Here is a 17,468-nt window from a genome sequence, read left to right as displayed (position 1 = left end):
CTCTTGATCGGCTCATGTGGGTAAAGACCTTTCACTATTAGCTATAGCTTATCTAAATGTGAATATTTGTGTTCATGATATTAGAAACATTCTGAGTCGTAAGTATAGCTGTCTATCAAAGCATAGAACCTATAAAATATTACTATCCTTTTGATAATGAAAAGATTCAGAGTCTGAGAGGTTGGCTGAGTTACATAATTAACAAGGGCTTTTCATAAAGCTTTTCATGCTCTAGTGTGGAGGATAAGTACCAAGGAATTAAAAAGTGACTCCTCAATTTTCCTATTTGTTTGTTTGTGTTTTGCTAGTGAGTGGGGAGTGCATGAGAAATCTAACCAGGGTACAGGTAAATCATGCTTTACCACTTAGCTATGCCCTAAATCCCCTTTCACTTATAAATTTTATCTTTGAGGGGCGAGGAGAGACAGTGGGTAAAGCAATCACCTTTCACCTGGCCAACCCAAGTTTCATCCCCATCACTGCATATGGTCCCCCAAGCACCAAAAAGAATGACACCTGAGCACAGAGCCAGGAGTAAGCCCTAATGAGTGCTAATGAGTGTGACCCAAAAATAAATAACAAAAAAAGTTTACATCTGAGCCAAGATCCAAACTTGTATATTCACTATTTTTGTGGCCATTCTACTTAGACAAAAGATAAGCACTTCAGATATTTTATAATCAAAACAAAACCTTTTATCTTCTTATAAAAATGTTCACTCCTCGTGTTTCTTTAGTGAGTGGCACTACATTAATCTAGCTGCTTAAACCCAAAATTTTGGAGTCATTTTCAATTCTTCCTTTATTCTTAATGTTCACATCCAATTGAATATAAATCCTATGACTCTAACTTTGTTATGCCCTAATCTGATTACAATCGTGGTGTCATTTGAACTTCTACTATAACCACATTTACAGACTGGGTGAAACCCTCAAAACCACCCCTGTGATAATACCTAGACTTTGCTACCTTTCAAACTGAAAGAACTTTAAATATGTTGTTAGATTAAAGGTTTTAAGATGGGGAAATTTCCTGGATAAAAGAATCACAAAGTCCTTGTAAGAAGAATGCAGGAGTACCAAAGTCAGTAGCAAGAGATGCAACAACAGAGGCCAGAGGTTGTGATGTGAAGGAAGAACTGTGAGCCAAGTCATGCAGAAGGGCAAGGAATTGATTTTCCTGAAACTCCCAAATGTAATGCAACTCTACATGTACATTAATTTGAGATTTCTAACCTCCAGGTCTAAAAAGAATAAATTCATATCATGTAAAATATATCACAACTTCTTCATGACGTTGGTGCCAAGCATAACTGAAGCCAAAGCAAGTTTTTCAGGCCAGGAAATTTGGGCTGGAGGAAGGAAAGAAGGAGAGAAGGAAAGAAGGAGGGAAGGAAAGAAGGAGGGAAGGAAGGAAGGAAGGAAGGAAGGAAGGAAGGAAGGAAGGAAGGAAGGAAGGAAGGAAGGAAGGAAGGAAGGAAGGGAGGGAGGGAGGGAGGGAGGGAGGGAGGGAGGGAGGGAGGGAGGGAGGGAGGGAGGGAGGGAGGGAGGGAGGGAGGGAGGGAGGGAGGAGGAATTGTTTTTGTTTTACTTTTTTAAATTTTATTGAATCACCGTGAGATAGTTACAAGCTTTCATGTTTGGTTACAATCTCACAATGATCAAACACCCATCCCTCCACCAGTGCACATTCCCCACCACCAATATCGTGGGTATACCCCCCTTTCCCACCCTCTCTCTGCCTCTATGGCAGACAATATTCCCCATACTCTCTCTCTCCTTTTGGACATAATAGCTTGCAACACAGACACTGAGAGGTCATCATGTTTGGTCCATTATCTACTTTCGGCACACACATCCCATCCCAACTGATTCCTCCAGCCATCATTTTCTTAGTGATACCTTCTCTATTCCATCTGCCTTCTCCCCTCTGCTCATGAATCAGGCTTCCAGCTATGGGGCAATTCCCCTGGCCCTTGTATCTACAGTCCTTGGGTGTCAGCCTCATGTGATGTTATTTTATACTCCACAAATGAGTGCAGTCAGGACGGAGGAAGAAATTAAGGAAGAAGAATGAAAGGAGAAAGAGAAAGGAAGGATGGTGTGTTTCTCCCCCACCTTTCTAAGGCTCAACTCTGCAGATGAGAAGGTAGCCTTGATATCTATGGCGGAGCTCCTCACACCCCAAGGAAACAAACCTGAGCACTCTGTCATCATCAAGTTTCCTCTGACCACTGAGTCAGCCATGAAGAAGACAAAACACAGCAGCACCCATGTTAACTGTGATGAACAAGCCCAGATTACACAGGCTGTGAAGCAGCTCTATAACACTGACGTGGCCAAGGGCAACCCCCAGATGACACACCTAATGGAGAAGAGAAAGGAGTGTTTATTTATTTTTTTTCTGACCTCCAACTCTTTTTTTTTAATTTTTAATAGTTTATTTTTAATTAGTAAATCAACGTGAGGGTACAGTTACAGATTTATACATTTTTGTGTTCATGTTTCCCCCATACAGAGTTCGATAACCCATCCCTTCACCAGTGCCCATTCCCCACCACCAGTAAACCCAGGGTCCCTCCCACCCTCCCCAGTCCCGTCTCCCCCGACCCCGAACTGCCACTATGGCAGGGTATTCCCTTTAGTTCTCTCTCTCTGATTAGGTGTTGTGGTTTGTAATAAAAGTGTTGAGCGGCCATTGTGTTCAGTCTCTAGTCTACATTCGGCACGCATCACTCCTCCCCCGCATGACCTCCGACCACATTTTACTTGGTGCTCCCTTCTCTGAGTTGCCCAGAATGAGAGATCAGCCTCCAAGCCATGGAGTCAACCTCCTAGTACTTATTTCTACTATTCTTTGGTATTAGACTCCTAGTCTATTATTCTATATTCCACAGATGAGTGCAATCAAGAAAGGAGTATTTAGTTGGCTCCTGAAGAGGATGCCTTGGCTATTCCCAGCAAAACTGGGATTAACTAAATGCACTGGCTAATATGCGTTTTTTTCACAATAAAAAATCACAAATTAATAAAACTGGCTCAGAAAGTAATATAAAACCCCTAAATGCTGAGAATTTACTCTTGAACATTACTAGGTGTGGCCCCCAAACAAAAAGCAACAAAAGGTCCAAAAAATATATTCTGAAGTGTGTGTAAATGTATCTTCATGAGTTTTCTATGAGTTCTTCCATGCAATGAGGAATGAAGTTGCACCAACTTCATAAAACTCTTCCAAAGACAAAAAGAAAGAAAAGATGTTTCATTGCATTTTAAGAGTTCACCTAGTCCTCAAATAATCTTGATTCTAAAACCTAACAAGGGCATTAACCACATAAGAAAATTAAAAACTCTTCATGAACATAAAGAAATAACTAAAAAAATATTTGCACATTAAAAGCATATATAAAATAAGAACAAGAAATTATTACTAAGCAGGATTTATTTGTGCAATAAAAAAGACTTAATTTTCAAAAATCAGTTACCATGAAAATTTATGAATAAGATGTGCATATTTATTTCTACTGATTTCTCCATAATAATGAGAAAGCCCAAACACCCAAGGATAGTAGAGATAAGGACCAGGAGGATTGCTCCACGTCTTGGAAGCTGACCTTACATCCCGGGGGAAAAGGCAGCTCAGATAGAGAAGGGATCACCAAGTAAAGGATGGGAGATGTGTGCTGAAAATAGACTATAGACCGAACATGATGACTATTTGATGCCTGTATTGCTAACCACAATACCTAAGAGGAGAGAGAGAGAGCAAATGGGAATGTGCCTGCCACAGAGGTGGGGTGGGGTGGGGTGGAGAGGGGGATGGTGGGAGGGATACTGGGATCATTGGTGGTGGAGAATGGGCACTGGTGGAGGGATGGGTACTTGATCACTGTATGAATGAAATGTAAGCACTAAAGTTTGTTAAGTCTGTAACTGTATCTCAGGGTAATACATTAAAAAATAAAAATAAAATAATAATAATGAGAAAGCCCAACATCTTTATTCACGTCACCATGGGCCCAAGACTTGTTCCTCAGAGACACCAAGTAGTGCCTGAGTAGGACCCAGAGGCACTGGAGTAGCTAGTGGGATTAACAAATGGCAATTCTACTACAGTAAGTACCTAATCTATGACATCTCTTGGTCTCCATAGGCTTGAGACATCTCTTCTCCCTGGAACCATTAGGTGGCATTAACAAGGGTCTTAATCACAACCATCACTTAACCAGGGAGGTCTTCTACTTTCCCTATAGGGAGAGTAGCTTGGCCAGAATACCCAGCTAGAATGTGCTTCACCTTTATAGTCGAAAGAGTCCTCTCCTTCAGCCAGAGGCACCAGGTGGCCCATTCAGGAAAAGCTCCTCACCTTCCTAGGGAAATGTGTAGAGGGAGCAACAACAGCCGCAGATAAGCGACCAAAATAGCACCAGCTCTTAAATTTAAAGAGTCATTGGAAGCACAGGAGACAGAAGTAGGCCAGACTTATGTGCTAAAACTAAATAAGGTAACTCCCTACTAAAATAAAAGATTTAAATAGAATACACAGTCTCCTAAAGTAATTACCACAGTGTTTGGGATACAATAAATAAAATTACCCATAATTCCAAGAACCAGGAAAATCACAACTTGAATAAGAAGAGACAATCAGCTGATGCTGAGACCGAGATGAATCAGATGTTAGAATTATCTGAAGCGGATTTTAAATGTTATCACAGAAATGCTTAAACAAGCAATTACAAATTCTTCTGAAACAAATGAACAAAACATCAGCAAAGAAAAGACATACAATAAAACTAAATGAAACTTTTGTAACTGGAAAAAAAGGGATAATAGCAAAAATTAAAGGTCCAGAGAGATAGTACAGTGAGTACAGCACTTGTCTTTCACACAGACAATCCAGGTTTGATCCCTGGCACCCATATGGTTCCCAAATAAAGCCAAAAGTTAGCCCTGAACACTGTTGTGTATTACCTAAAATAGCAAAAAAAAAAAAATTAAAACTCACTAGATGTGATTAATTACATAAATCAATGACAAAGAATTAGCAAACCAGAGAAAATAACCAACTCCACCATGAACAACATAGAGAAAATACCTGAACAATAAATGAATAGAAGGGCTAGAGAGATAGTACAGCTGGTAGGGCTATTGCCTTGCATGTGTGTCATTCGGGTTCAATCTCCAGCATCCTATATTGTCCCTGAGCACTGCCAGGTGTAGTTTTGGATGCAGAGCAAGGTGCAAGCCCTGAGCAGAACCAGGTGTGGCCCAAATACAAAAATAAAAATGAATAGAGCTTTAACTGATATATAAAAAAAGTAGTATGGCAAAGAGGTAGGATAAGGAGTTTATTTTTTCAATAGATTCTATTGGGTCGGTGGAATATCTCCATTGTTTAATGTCTCTTACCTCCAAACTCACACCACACATTTAGATTAATTTGAAGTGCAACATAGATACAAATTTAAAGTATAAAACAAGAAATTATGTAGAATAAAAGTTTTCTATTTTTGAAAATATAAACATATCTTTTAAGACACACCAAATGCAGTTAGAATTTTTCAAATGTTAAAGTAAATAAGTTGAACTGCACTAAAGTTAACAATTTCCATTCATCAAAAGTCACCATGCAGAGCAATGAAAAGGTCAACCACAGAATGGGAGAATATTTCCAATCCACGTATCTGTAAATAAACTATATCTGACTCTACCAATCATTCAGAAAAACAAACAAACAAAAAGACTAATAAAAGGAAACAAATGGGAAATAAACCCTTGAAAGATTTGCCTGGACATCTCACAAACTCCAAATACACAATAAACCTGTGAAGGAAAAGTTCAACACTTGTTAATAATCACTACAATAAAAATAACACCAATGAGAACCCGTTACCTCTGTTGTAAGCAGGAAGATAGGGGAGCCCTGGTAATATATGTTGAGTAAAACTGTCCAAGACCTGAACCAATCTGAAGGAACCAGCCTGGAGGTCTCTGACACAAAGGACTCATCTCAGGAGCCCAGAATCGACCATGTGAATAAATAATCACTGTCACTGTCACTGTCATCCCGTTGCTCATCAATTTGCTTGAGCGGGCACCAGTAACATCTCCATCGTGAGACTTATTGTTACTGTTTTTGGCATATCCAATATGCACGGGTAGCTTGCCAGGCTCTGCCGTGCAGGCGAGATACTCTCGGTAGCTTGCCAGGCTCTCCGAGAGGGGCGGAGGAATCAAACTCAGGCCGGCGAATGCCTAAAATATGGCAAAGTGAATAAATAATATCTAAAGAAAACCATCAATGGCTCCAAACTTCCCCCTTTGCAACCATCCTAGCAATGGGATGGGGGACTAACAGAGTTTGAGAAAGCTATATATAAACTAACTCGGGTAGAGGAAGTGCACACATGCAGTCAGAGACACGCTGCCATTGTACCTGCCACCCGCATCTCCCCTCTTGAGATGTGTACTTTCATATTTCAACACTGGCTCTCTCCACTCTGGAGAATTCTATGCTTCTCCTGACCATGTCTAGACCTACCTCTCTCCTTATCGCCCTTTATTTTGCTAATCATCCTTTTATACTTCGCTATTCGTCTCCTCCTGAAATTCTTTTCTGTGAGGGAAAAGTGACAAACCCAAAAGGCCTGGGTAAAATTTGGAGTGATTTTCCCTTCCTGCAAAGATCAATTCCTGTCTCCAGCCTGAGTCCACGGTCCCCCAAAAAATTGGGTGGCAGAGATCATCTCCCATGCCATGCAGAACAAGTGGATGTCAGGAAAAGCTTGACAGACACCTCTGGGGGCTGGCGGGAGATGATTATCTGTGTTGTACAGGGGCCTAAATCTCCCTGGCACTTCCAGGATGACAGAAGTGGGTTGAAAGAAATAGTAGAATTCCTTCCTGAGACTGCCACCTCTCCTCCCCACTTCACATAAGCCACCTGGGGAACCTCCAGCAGCAACACCCCCCTACCTTAATGACTCATATCATTCCGTGTTAGTCCACTGAGGGTTGGTGAACCTACTCAGGATCCAGTCTTGGCAGTGGTGGGGAGGAGGGTAGTGCAGTGCCAGGACTGAACCAAAGGGCCTTTCATGAAACGCATGTGCTCAAGCTCAGGGAGATACCTCTGGCCCCTGTTCTGTTTCTTAATGTGTCCTCGCTTTTGAAAATGCACCATTACTTAATCGTAGTATAGGGACTATTATTCACAAATGTTTCACTTCAATTTACAGTAGAAAGATCATTCAGATTCAGTCACAACTATTTTTAGAACCAAACAGAGAATATTCCAAAACCAGAAAGAATGAAAGTAAATTATCTAACACCTAATATAATAAAATTTAAAATTACAATGAAATGAACACTATTTTTATTTTACATAAACACCAAAATTAGCAATGAAATAAACACAAAGCAGCAGAGAGAAAAACAAATTCATTAGATAACAAAAAAATACGGCAAAACTGATTAGACCAATTAAATCAGTTATTTTTTTTAAAAAGCAATTAAAAGTCTTATCAAGTCAAATAAAATTAAAAGAGGTGATACAAATATAATAGAGCTAAGAAGAAGAGAAGTTAGGTAGATTTTTAAAAATTATTTCCATAATGAATTCTAAAATACCAGTAATAAGCATGATCTTAGAGTACTATTAAGTGATTTAAGGAAATGTAGGAATCAGGAAAAAATATTCCCAACATATAGGGCCAGAGAGATACTACAGCAGGTAAGGCACTTGCCTTGCATGTTACCAACCAGGGTTCTATATTGAGCTCTCCATCCAGTCCCCTAAACCCCGAATAAGTGATCCCTAAGCACAGAAACAGAGTTAGCCCTGAGCACAAATGACCCAAAAACAACAAAAAGGCAAGCTTTCTATAGATACATCAAAGTAATAGCTTCAAGACCAACAAGGACCCCATATAATATTACAAGTTTAAGTTTTCAGAACGTGAAGAGTTCTGTCCCTACAAATACAAAAGAAAGGATAACTCCTTATCTGCATTCCAAAGGGAGTTTGAGCCTGAGCACAAGTTGAAGACAAGCACTTTGAGAGAGAAACTACCTCGGTGAAGGTACCATATGCATCCAGGTGGACGACCTCAACAAAGAGGCGACATGATCACTATATAAAATGGCATGGCCGGGTCAGCTCCTGCGACAGGTCTCATCATTTATAAAAAGAAGGCACACAGAAAAGAGTGACCTTCTTCTCCCTGCTGCTGTCTTTCTAGGTATGACAGCTGGAACAGGCACAGCCCTCCTGTAACTACGAAGAGAGCTAAGACTATGCCCTGAAGACAGTCAACTAGAAAGATGAAAAAGACCCAAATCTTTGATCTGGGCCCTGAACATCCGTATGGCCAACCCTAGGGCCACCTGAGCTCCAGGCCTCTTTTAATGTGAGATAATAAGTCTTCCTTATTGTTTAATCCACTTGGGATGAACATTGTGTTACTTGCAGACAAGCACACTGCAATAAAGTGCAAGCGTGAATTAAATTTAAGCTGAGAGAACGAGAAAAGAACTTAAGATACTCTTCCAAAATCTTTGAGGAGATATACAATATAAAATAGTTCATATGACAAATGGGACATTCAAGTCAATGAAAAAAAGAAAGGATTATTGGATAAATGGTAGTAGGAACCATTACTGAGAAAACATCAAAGGTGGGTCAACACGCCACAATTTATCCCAAAGGCAGATGGCAGATTTCACTGAATTAAATTCAAACCATAAAAATAGGAGAAGAGAATGTGAATAAATTTTACTTTTCAAATTGAGTATCTCTTTCTAAAAATATACAAACATCAAATTTTAAATGTCTCTATGTGAAAATATTTTCTTAATTCAAAAGCAAACAATTCATAAGAAAATTCACAAGAACAAAATATTTGATATAAATCAAATAAGCTATCTTCTGAGAGATTGTATGATTTGAAAAGCTTCATCTTCAATACAAAGGAGGTATAAACAACAAAATATTAAATACAAGTGTCCAATAATCATATCTTTAAACATACAAAAACAAAGATGCAAATAACATTATTTGTTCATATGGCCACCAAACTAGTGGGAGAATAAATGTTTAATATATTACTCAATTTTTAGAGCAGAGAACATGAGAGGCTTGTATATATTATTGTTGTGAAAATGATTAAATATTTCTGTCATAAATTTGAAAATATTTTTCAAATGCAAAAATATATTATTCTTGGTTTAGTAATTCTACCTTTTAAGAATTATAAGGAAAGAAATATATGTGATTAAAAGTATATACATTTTAAATATTCATTATATATTATATATTCTGTAATATGGTGAAAATATGAAAACATTCATTATATGGGAATATAAAACAAATGTTGACTCCCTGTAAGTTGAGTGATGAGTTTCCATTTAAAAAAGAGTTGTTAGGAATCATTAAAGAAAGGAGAAAACATTCCCTAACAGCACCAGTCAGAATGAAAATATGTATACAATTAATAGCAATTTGAGAAACATACACAGTACTATCTCTATAAATAGATCATGGGAGAAATTCATCAAAAATGCTAACAGCATTCATTTCTTGGTTCAAAGATATAACTAAATTTTATATTCTTTTCATTTGATCTCTGTTTTCTAAACATTCAACCCTAAAGGAGCAAAGAGAAAGATGCTATCATCAAAATGAAGAGATAAACGTGACTTAAAATGACATTCTTAATTGCATCCTTTCTTTATCCCATTCCTCAGATGAAGAGGTAGTGTTTGGTTCTCAGCCCTGTCAAAAACAGTTCTGCACAAGAGTTCTGAATGGTTGACATTTTACTTAGGAAACACGCCGCAAGAATGCTAATCCATAAAGAGACTCAAGTTTATTTCGCTTCTGCACCTCACTGTGCACAGCTGGGAGTCTTCATCAGAGAGGCTTAATAGAGAATAGACCCACACAGTTCTCAGGACTGATCGTCCCAGCTCCACTGCTGTCCACCTCCCCATCCTCATTACTAAACTCTCTGCAAGACCCCTGGCCCCAGCTGCAGGAGCCACCAGGCAACGGATTCCACCTGGGCCCAAGAGGTAGCTCCAACATTATTGCTAGAGTTCTCCTACCTGCTGGCTTATGACTCTTCCACCTGGCTTCACGGCTCAGAACTTCTGAACCCTGAGACTGTGGGACAATTTGTAACATAGCACGCAGCAGACCTGGACAAGAATGCTAATGATGTGCTTCTAAGCCCCCAGAGGACTCTGATCCTATGGCCTGACAATCACTGCCTGATGAGCACTTATTACACTCAATTATCAGCAGTCACAAGGCCCTCCTATGGACATGACATGGAGGTGATAGGAGGGGGCAGGGGTAGTGAGAGAGATTGAATTTTATTACTGTCCAAACACAGCTTTTTGAAGGATTAAAACTGACAGAGAAGAGCAAAGGCATCTTAAACTAGTAAAGGAAAATGCGGTCCCTCCCCCACCCCAACACACACACACAAACACACACACACTCACACACACACACACTCTTCCCTAGGTAACTGCTAGAATCTGAAAGCTAAAGTTGTGGAATTTCAAGTAGATTTCGGGCCATAAGAGACTGAGCAGTTAAATATTGACTCTGGGGTGGTATGTGAAGGGTAGACAGGAAGAAGGAGGGGACTGAGGGGACTGAGACTCACAGAACTGAATGGTTCTGAATTCCAAAGGGTACTCTAGCTCCTCACTACATATTGCCTGGGACTCAGCACAGTCATGTGTTTACTGGTGCCACGTGAGTAAGTCACTCCACGATGCAGGGCAGCAGAGGCTGTGCAAGTGAGTTTCAAGATCCTCTATCGTAATTCCTCACCTAGTACAATCATCATGCATCTTTTTCTACTCCTGCTTTAATATAATTGGGTTTCACTAAGATTCTACTAGCACAGATTTTTTTAAAAATTTTATTAAATCACCGTGAGATAGTTACAAGCTTTCATGTTTGGGTTACAATCACACAATGATCAAACACCCATCCCGCCACCAGTGCACATTCCCCACCACCAATATCCCCAGTATATCCCCCCTTTCCCACCCTCCACATGCCTCCATGGCAGACAATATTCCCCATATTCTCTCTTTACTTTTGGGCATTATGGCTTGCAACACAGATACTGAGAGGTCATCTTGTTTAGCCCATTATCTACTTTCGGCATGCATCTCCCATCCCAACTGGTTCCTCCAGCCATCATTGTCTTAGTGATCCCTTCTCTATTCCATCTGCCTTCTCCCCTCCACTCATGAAGCAATCTTCCAGCTATGGGGCAATCCCCCTGGCCCTTGTATCTACTATCCTTGGGTGTCACTGGGTGAAGAATAGATTTTCAAGAGCTACAGAAAACTCTTGAAAATCATTAGACTATATTCAGTCTAAAGTCCAGTCTAACTTTACTCTACTCTGTCAAAAGGAGCAGAGATGGGTTTTGTTCTCTCACCTCACACCAGGGGAATCTCTGTCCTGGAATGACCATTCACAATGAAACTCCATAGGCTCTCCAGATGATGCCCCTTGCCCATTTCTTCACTCTAATGCTTAAGAAGGTAGATCCACTGACCCCATGAATCAGGAGGATGGCACCCATAAAAACGAAGGGTCAGTGACATGCAATTTTCCCAAGGTTTCACTGCACCAAGCACCCCGTGTTTCTGCAAGGGACTGAAGGTCACATATCAGTATCATCAGGGTGAACATACTTAGCATTCATGCCAAAGAAAAAAGATTTCTGCGGAGCTGCGGCTGATGAACCTAGGCAAGTCATGCTTGCTTGTGGGAGGAAAAAAAAGCATGTTTCCCTTTCTTTTTCCAAATCACCAAAAGAATACTGAGAATGCAATCTTTTCAGAGGTGAAGCTCGTTGCTCCCTCTTGCCTATAGAATTATGGTATATCTGCTCTTAGGCATGGAAGGGGAACTGGGCACAACCTGGCATATGGACAATTCTAGTCTCTAAGTGACAGGTCAGCATTCAGTATGAAGAGCACAAGCCCTGGAGGCAGAAGGGCCTGTGTGACGCTGCCTGAGTGTGCCTGGTCTTGTGAGGTCTGGGGCGGAGTACTAGGTGAAGGCGTACAGCACCCCCCCCCGCCATTTTGCTCACTGTACAGTGTTGCATCGTGATTATTGCACTGACGGAGACCTCTCTTCCACCAGAAGGCTTTTATTATAATTTGCTTTCATTATGAGAAAATGAGGTTCAAGAAAGGGAAGTGGCTTCTGAGCCAGGAGAGTCACCAAGGCTCCAAAATCATTGAGAAAACATACATACATGTAATATACCTTTGATCACAGCACTACATGATTATCCCTGCTTGGCTCCCTCTTGGCTTAGGTTAAACAGTTTTCCACGCCCTTACCTTTGGAAATTTTCCTGAGGGTGGCCATCAACAGTTCTGTCCTACTTTCAGTCATAGGCTAAGGACACTTGCGTGGGCAAGCCTCCAAGAGCCCCTTTTAGAGATTTTCCTTCTGAACAAAAAGAAAGCCAAATACACATTGTGGAATTCCAACAGCAGTCAACATGAACCCCAGGAAAAATGTCAGGCCAAGCCCTGTGGGAGCTGGATGTGTGTTTCCAGCAAAGCTTTCCCCCACAGGGTTGGTTGGTGATCACCCATGCTACAAAGCTCCAGGAAGAACAGAGAGATGATTAATATTTTGCCTGTAGCTACACAGCAAGCTGGTGACATAGACCTTTGATTTTGCCATTCAGCACTCCCTCAACGAGAATGCACTTCCTGGATGAGATAATTTAATTAGCATTTGTCCAGCACCCTGCAGTGAAAGGCGATCACCCACTCCTTCCATCCTCTGAAGAGACTGAGTAATCTATAGTTTCTCGATGCCACTTAATTTAAAACGTCTGGCTGACTCACTCTCCCCGAGATTTCTCTTCGGGTTATTTTCTTTAAGAAAACATTCAATGGCTCCTTAATTTAAATGATTCCTTTTGGCTTAAATCTTAAAAGAAAGCACTTGGCTTGGGTTTTGATGTCAGTGTTTTCTCTGTTTGTTTGGGCATGAATATGAGTACAGTCATGCGTCATCCTTCTAGAATCTTCTACCAGCCTCCAGCACAGTCATTATTCTACACTTATCATTATTCTACATGGCTTGCTAACAGCTCCATCCTGGGTCTGGGCCACTGAGAGCTGAAGTTGAGGGTGACTCCTCAGAGCTGACCCGCCTTCTGCACAGACCTGTCTTCAGCACTGCCTTTGAGCCTTTGGCTCTTATTTTCCTCTCACTATCAACTTTCTTTTTAGGTCACCTCCATTCCCCAGTCCTACCCCTCACCACTGGGTTCCACAGCTCAGTCCTGCCTTTAAAACCGCCCTGGTCCCCTGACACTATGTGCCTATTTTCTCTAGCTTCATCTGCAAACCCTCCAGACCTGGCTTCTGTGCACCCGGGGCCCCCATAACAAGTGTTTGCATGTTAAATCTCATTCCTTGATTTCCAGATAACTTCTCCTTAACAGGAGTAAGCTGCCAGGCAGACAGATAGCAACAGGGTATGCAGTTATTAAGGACAGATTTTTAAATGACAAAAGAATACATTTGAAAATAAAATCCACTTGAAAATCAGCTTCCTTCCAACTCAATTACATTCCGGCCTCCTGCTCAGAAACTCCTTAGACTGAGATTCCAGCTCCCATTGGCTTCAGGGTGTTGGAAGAGTGTTGCTTTGGCAACACTGAAAGCCCAGACACCTGAATCAGGAAGTGGGAGACACAGTGGCTCCTGCCCGCTCACACTCTTAGAGGGGGCAGTCGGCGTGGCTCAGGAAACATTTCCACTGACTGTGGGGACTAGAGTCAGAGCTGAGCTGAAGGAAGGGCTGAGAAAAGGAACCAGCAAGCAGGGTCTGATTATCACTAGCCTCAGAGGAATCCTTGGGAATAAAGGCAGGTACTCTGGCAGATATAAAGAGCTGCCTCAGCAGGAAACTGGAGTCTGCAAGCTCCTTCCGTACCAGAGAGACTGGAAGGACTGTCTGTTCTGGTTTCCCCTTCCCAGTCCCAGCACAAACTAGTTTGTGGTCATGACCCTGACCCAAGCTGACCTGCCCACCAAGCTTCCTGACTTTGGACACCCCTATAAAAGACTTCACAGGTCACCTGTGACATTACAAGCCACACCCCAACCATCTAAGGTGCCACATCACTGTCACTCATCCTCCTCTTTACAACATTTCTATAAAGCCACAAACTTACCTCGTAGATGCCATTAAATCATGCATGCTGTCATTATAACACAATCAAACAGCAAACCTTTTATGATTTATAAAATCAACCCATGGTTCTACTTTCTGTTGCAGGATGGGCTGAAAGCCCCAGATCCTCACCCTCACATGCACCCCCACTATTCCAACCTCTGGCAGAAGGGCCAGCCCCTCTCCCATACTGCAATGATGAGCAATCCCTTCATGCTCTCCAGTGCTCACACTCTGCAAGACCCCATGTGCACCACCCTACTCCAGTCCACCAAGGACACAGCCAAGGAATCCCTCCTCCCCATGGTTCAGTACTCAAATACTGCAAAATCCTTGTTGCTCCTCTGCCAATGACGGAGGAGACTAGAGGGGCCGTTCATTTGCAGAGACAATCTTCCTCTCAAATGTGGGGAATGTGTGTGGCAGTGTACACAAATGCATGTTTATGGAATTGCGAGAGCCCCTGCTGAGTATTAGCCAGCCCGCAAATGCTTTCCTGATGAGACTGAGCCCTGTGGCCCTTTGCATCATGAAAATTCCCATTTCTGGTTAAACAAACACAAGGTACCCATATAGGTTAGACCTAGGAGGTCATCAAAGCTAACTGGGCCAAGCAGGCCCCAGGCAGCCACGCAACTGCCCTTTCCTGTGCCCTAGTCATTGGCTCCACACTGCAATTCACAATGACCACAACTGAGGCCTCTATTTTGATCATTTTTCCAACTACCTGCTTGTTACCTGGGCATCTTGGTCCTGATACATATCAGATTCTTGACTTTACATGTTTTCCTTCACTTAGATGGCTATAGTGCTGGAGAAAAGTTCACTCCCACATGATTCCTGAGTCTAAAATTCTCAACTAGGAGAAAGGAATTGGGTATCACTAGAAAGAGTCCACAGGCCAGGCACTTGCATTAATCCCAAACACAAGGCTGAACCCCATCTGAGGTATGCAGCTCATCTGCCTGTCGCATCTCTCCAGCGGTTTCCAGCGTGCTCACCCTCCTTACATCTCCTATCTCTGTCCAGTCTCACTCTTCAATCGTGGCTATACTCTGGCTATAGACTGCAGTCACCTCCATCTCCACGATTTTAACTGCTCTGAGAAGCATTTTTCCCCTTCTTCCAGCCTCCCTCCAGGATTTCATAACTATCTCCAGACCTAAGAAGCAAGGCTCAGCGATATAGTACTGGAGTTCAAGTGCTTGCCTTGGCATCTTGCTGGCCTTGGTTGGAACCTCTCACACCATATATAGTCCCTGCAACACCATCAGGGATCACTCCTGAGCACAGAGCCAGAAATAGTTCCTGAATCCTACCAGCTCAAATCCACTCCCTGCCCTCCAAAAAACAGCTTGACTTAATTAATGCCAGAGCCTCTGTCCTCAGTTTCTGCATTAATGGCACTTCTGCTTTGCAAACTTCTCTGAGCCACCACCTCATGGTGTCCCATAAGTGACAGCAACCAAAAGTGCTTTAGCAGAGAAGAGTGGGACAGGGAATAGCGGTGCTCTGACACCTGCACAGTACATGGGATGCCGCCCCCAGTCCATGCTGCTGCAGCAGGAGCACATAAAGGCGGCGCCTGAAGATTACCTTGCGCATGTCTTTGCCAAAGGTCTCACTGTAGGTCGTGCCGAGGATTTCAAATTGGACGTAGGGATTTGAACTGTCCTCACGAAACTCCATCACCCCTGTGAGACCAGTGATGTGACCCTGCAGGAAAGAAAGACAACCCATTGGAGAGAAGTGGAGGATTTCAAAGACAAGCAAGGAGAACAAAAATTAATGAGGCAGTGAAGAGGAAAGGGTGACAAAGTCCCAGATTCTAAGAGCAGAATTAACACAGAGGCACCAGATGGGTGCTTTCAGGGGAAATTCCTACATCTTATGCCTATGGCTTATGCAGTCAGTAATACTAGACTTGTACGTGTCCTGGGACCCATACAATTACAGTGGCAGCCACCTTCTGGAGTTTAAAGTCTTCCATTATAATCCACTCAAGGGCTCACCTTAACTTGAACCAAGAGGGAAGTCATAGACTAGAGTCACATCTGACACATGGGAGAAAGTTGTAAGAAGTTGTAAAAATGAGCGCCAACAACCAAATCCAGCTCAGGTCCTGATTTTGCTACCTAAGATGACTTATACAGTCAACTCTCACCTCCCAGCTTCAACCTGAACTGAATTAAATCTGGATCTCAGCTAGGAATGAGGCAGAAACATTCTATTGGGATAGCACCTGGCCAGATGAGATGTGATGGTTGTGCAAGCCCTCATTCTGGCAGTCTGGACAGCTCCAGAGTGGCAGATGGCATAGGTGATCCAAGGAGCCTGTAAGGAGCCCCCTTTCCTGTTTGTAGGCTCTCTTCCAGGCTTCATCTCCCAGACACTGTTTGCTGGGAGAATCTGAAGAATGAACAAGTCTATGAGGGAACTTGTCTTTGGCCCAGGTTGCAGCAGATTAGAACCCACATCAAAATCCATTTCCTGCTACTAAAACCACTTGCAATTTGCTGTGATGAACACTCCTAGCACTGTATCACTATAGATTTCCCTAAATGCTCCTTTGAAGCTTGTAAGAGTCAATTCTCTCTAACAAGCCTTCTGTGGATTGTCCAATTCATTTCCAACCCAGCCTTCTAACTTAATGTCATATCTCAGTCCAGGATGCACATCACAAATATTGAGCATGCATGCACCCATGTCCACCCATGTACATATTTGCATGCACATGTACACACAATGTGCATATATATGCACCCACACAGCAGGCCATGCTGAGGTCCTGGTTGATCCTTTCCTGCACTGCCAATTGAGACAACATCTTTTGTAGAAAATGCAACATACATCGAGGGCTATCTGGCAGAGGTGAAATATGTTTTACTAAACTTGATGTTGGGAACTTTACTATTTTTACTAAATAAACTTTACTATTTTTTACTAAACTTGATGTTGGGAAAGTTACTTAACCTTTACATACAACCTCCTTATATGTGGAGACAATAATAATTATGAAGAAAAGGAGACAAATGGTAACAACACATATTCACAAGCTCAACCTCAAACGCTAGGACTGGAATTACAGCACGTGAAGAGGGAAAGCTTGAGGGTACTTCATTGGGCTGACAATGGAGAGTTAGATTTCAGCTCACATTGGAGATAGTAGATCACAGGGAGTAGGAGGAACAGCGCATCTTTGGAGTTGGCTAGGAAAGGTGCCCCCTCAT

At 42.1% G+C, this 17,468-nt stretch overlaps 1 protein-coding gene across 2 annotated transcripts in view; it reads right to left on the bottom strand.

The window, feature by feature from the left end:
- Positions 1–17,468, bottom strand: part of GRID1 (glutamate ionotropic receptor delta type subunit 1) — a 755,119-nt gene that overhangs the window by 226,041 nt on the left and 511,610 nt on the right. For both annotated transcript variants that reach the window (XM_055118918.1, XM_004607420.2), the window contains exon 8: positions 15,835–15,954. In XM_055118918.1, coding sequence (XP_054974893.1) covers positions 15,835–15,954 — 120 coding nt within the window. The remainder of the gene's footprint in view (positions 1–15,834; positions 15,955–17,468) is intronic.

The sequence above is a fragment of the Sorex araneus genome, chromosome 11, assembly GCF_027595985.1.
Source record: "Sorex araneus isolate mSorAra2 chromosome 11, mSorAra2.pri, whole genome shotgun sequence".
In the NCBI taxonomy this organism is placed as follows: domain Eukaryota; kingdom Metazoa; phylum Chordata; class Mammalia; order Eulipotyphla; family Soricidae; genus Sorex; species Sorex araneus.
This window is presented reverse-complemented; position numbering and strand designations above follow the sequence as displayed.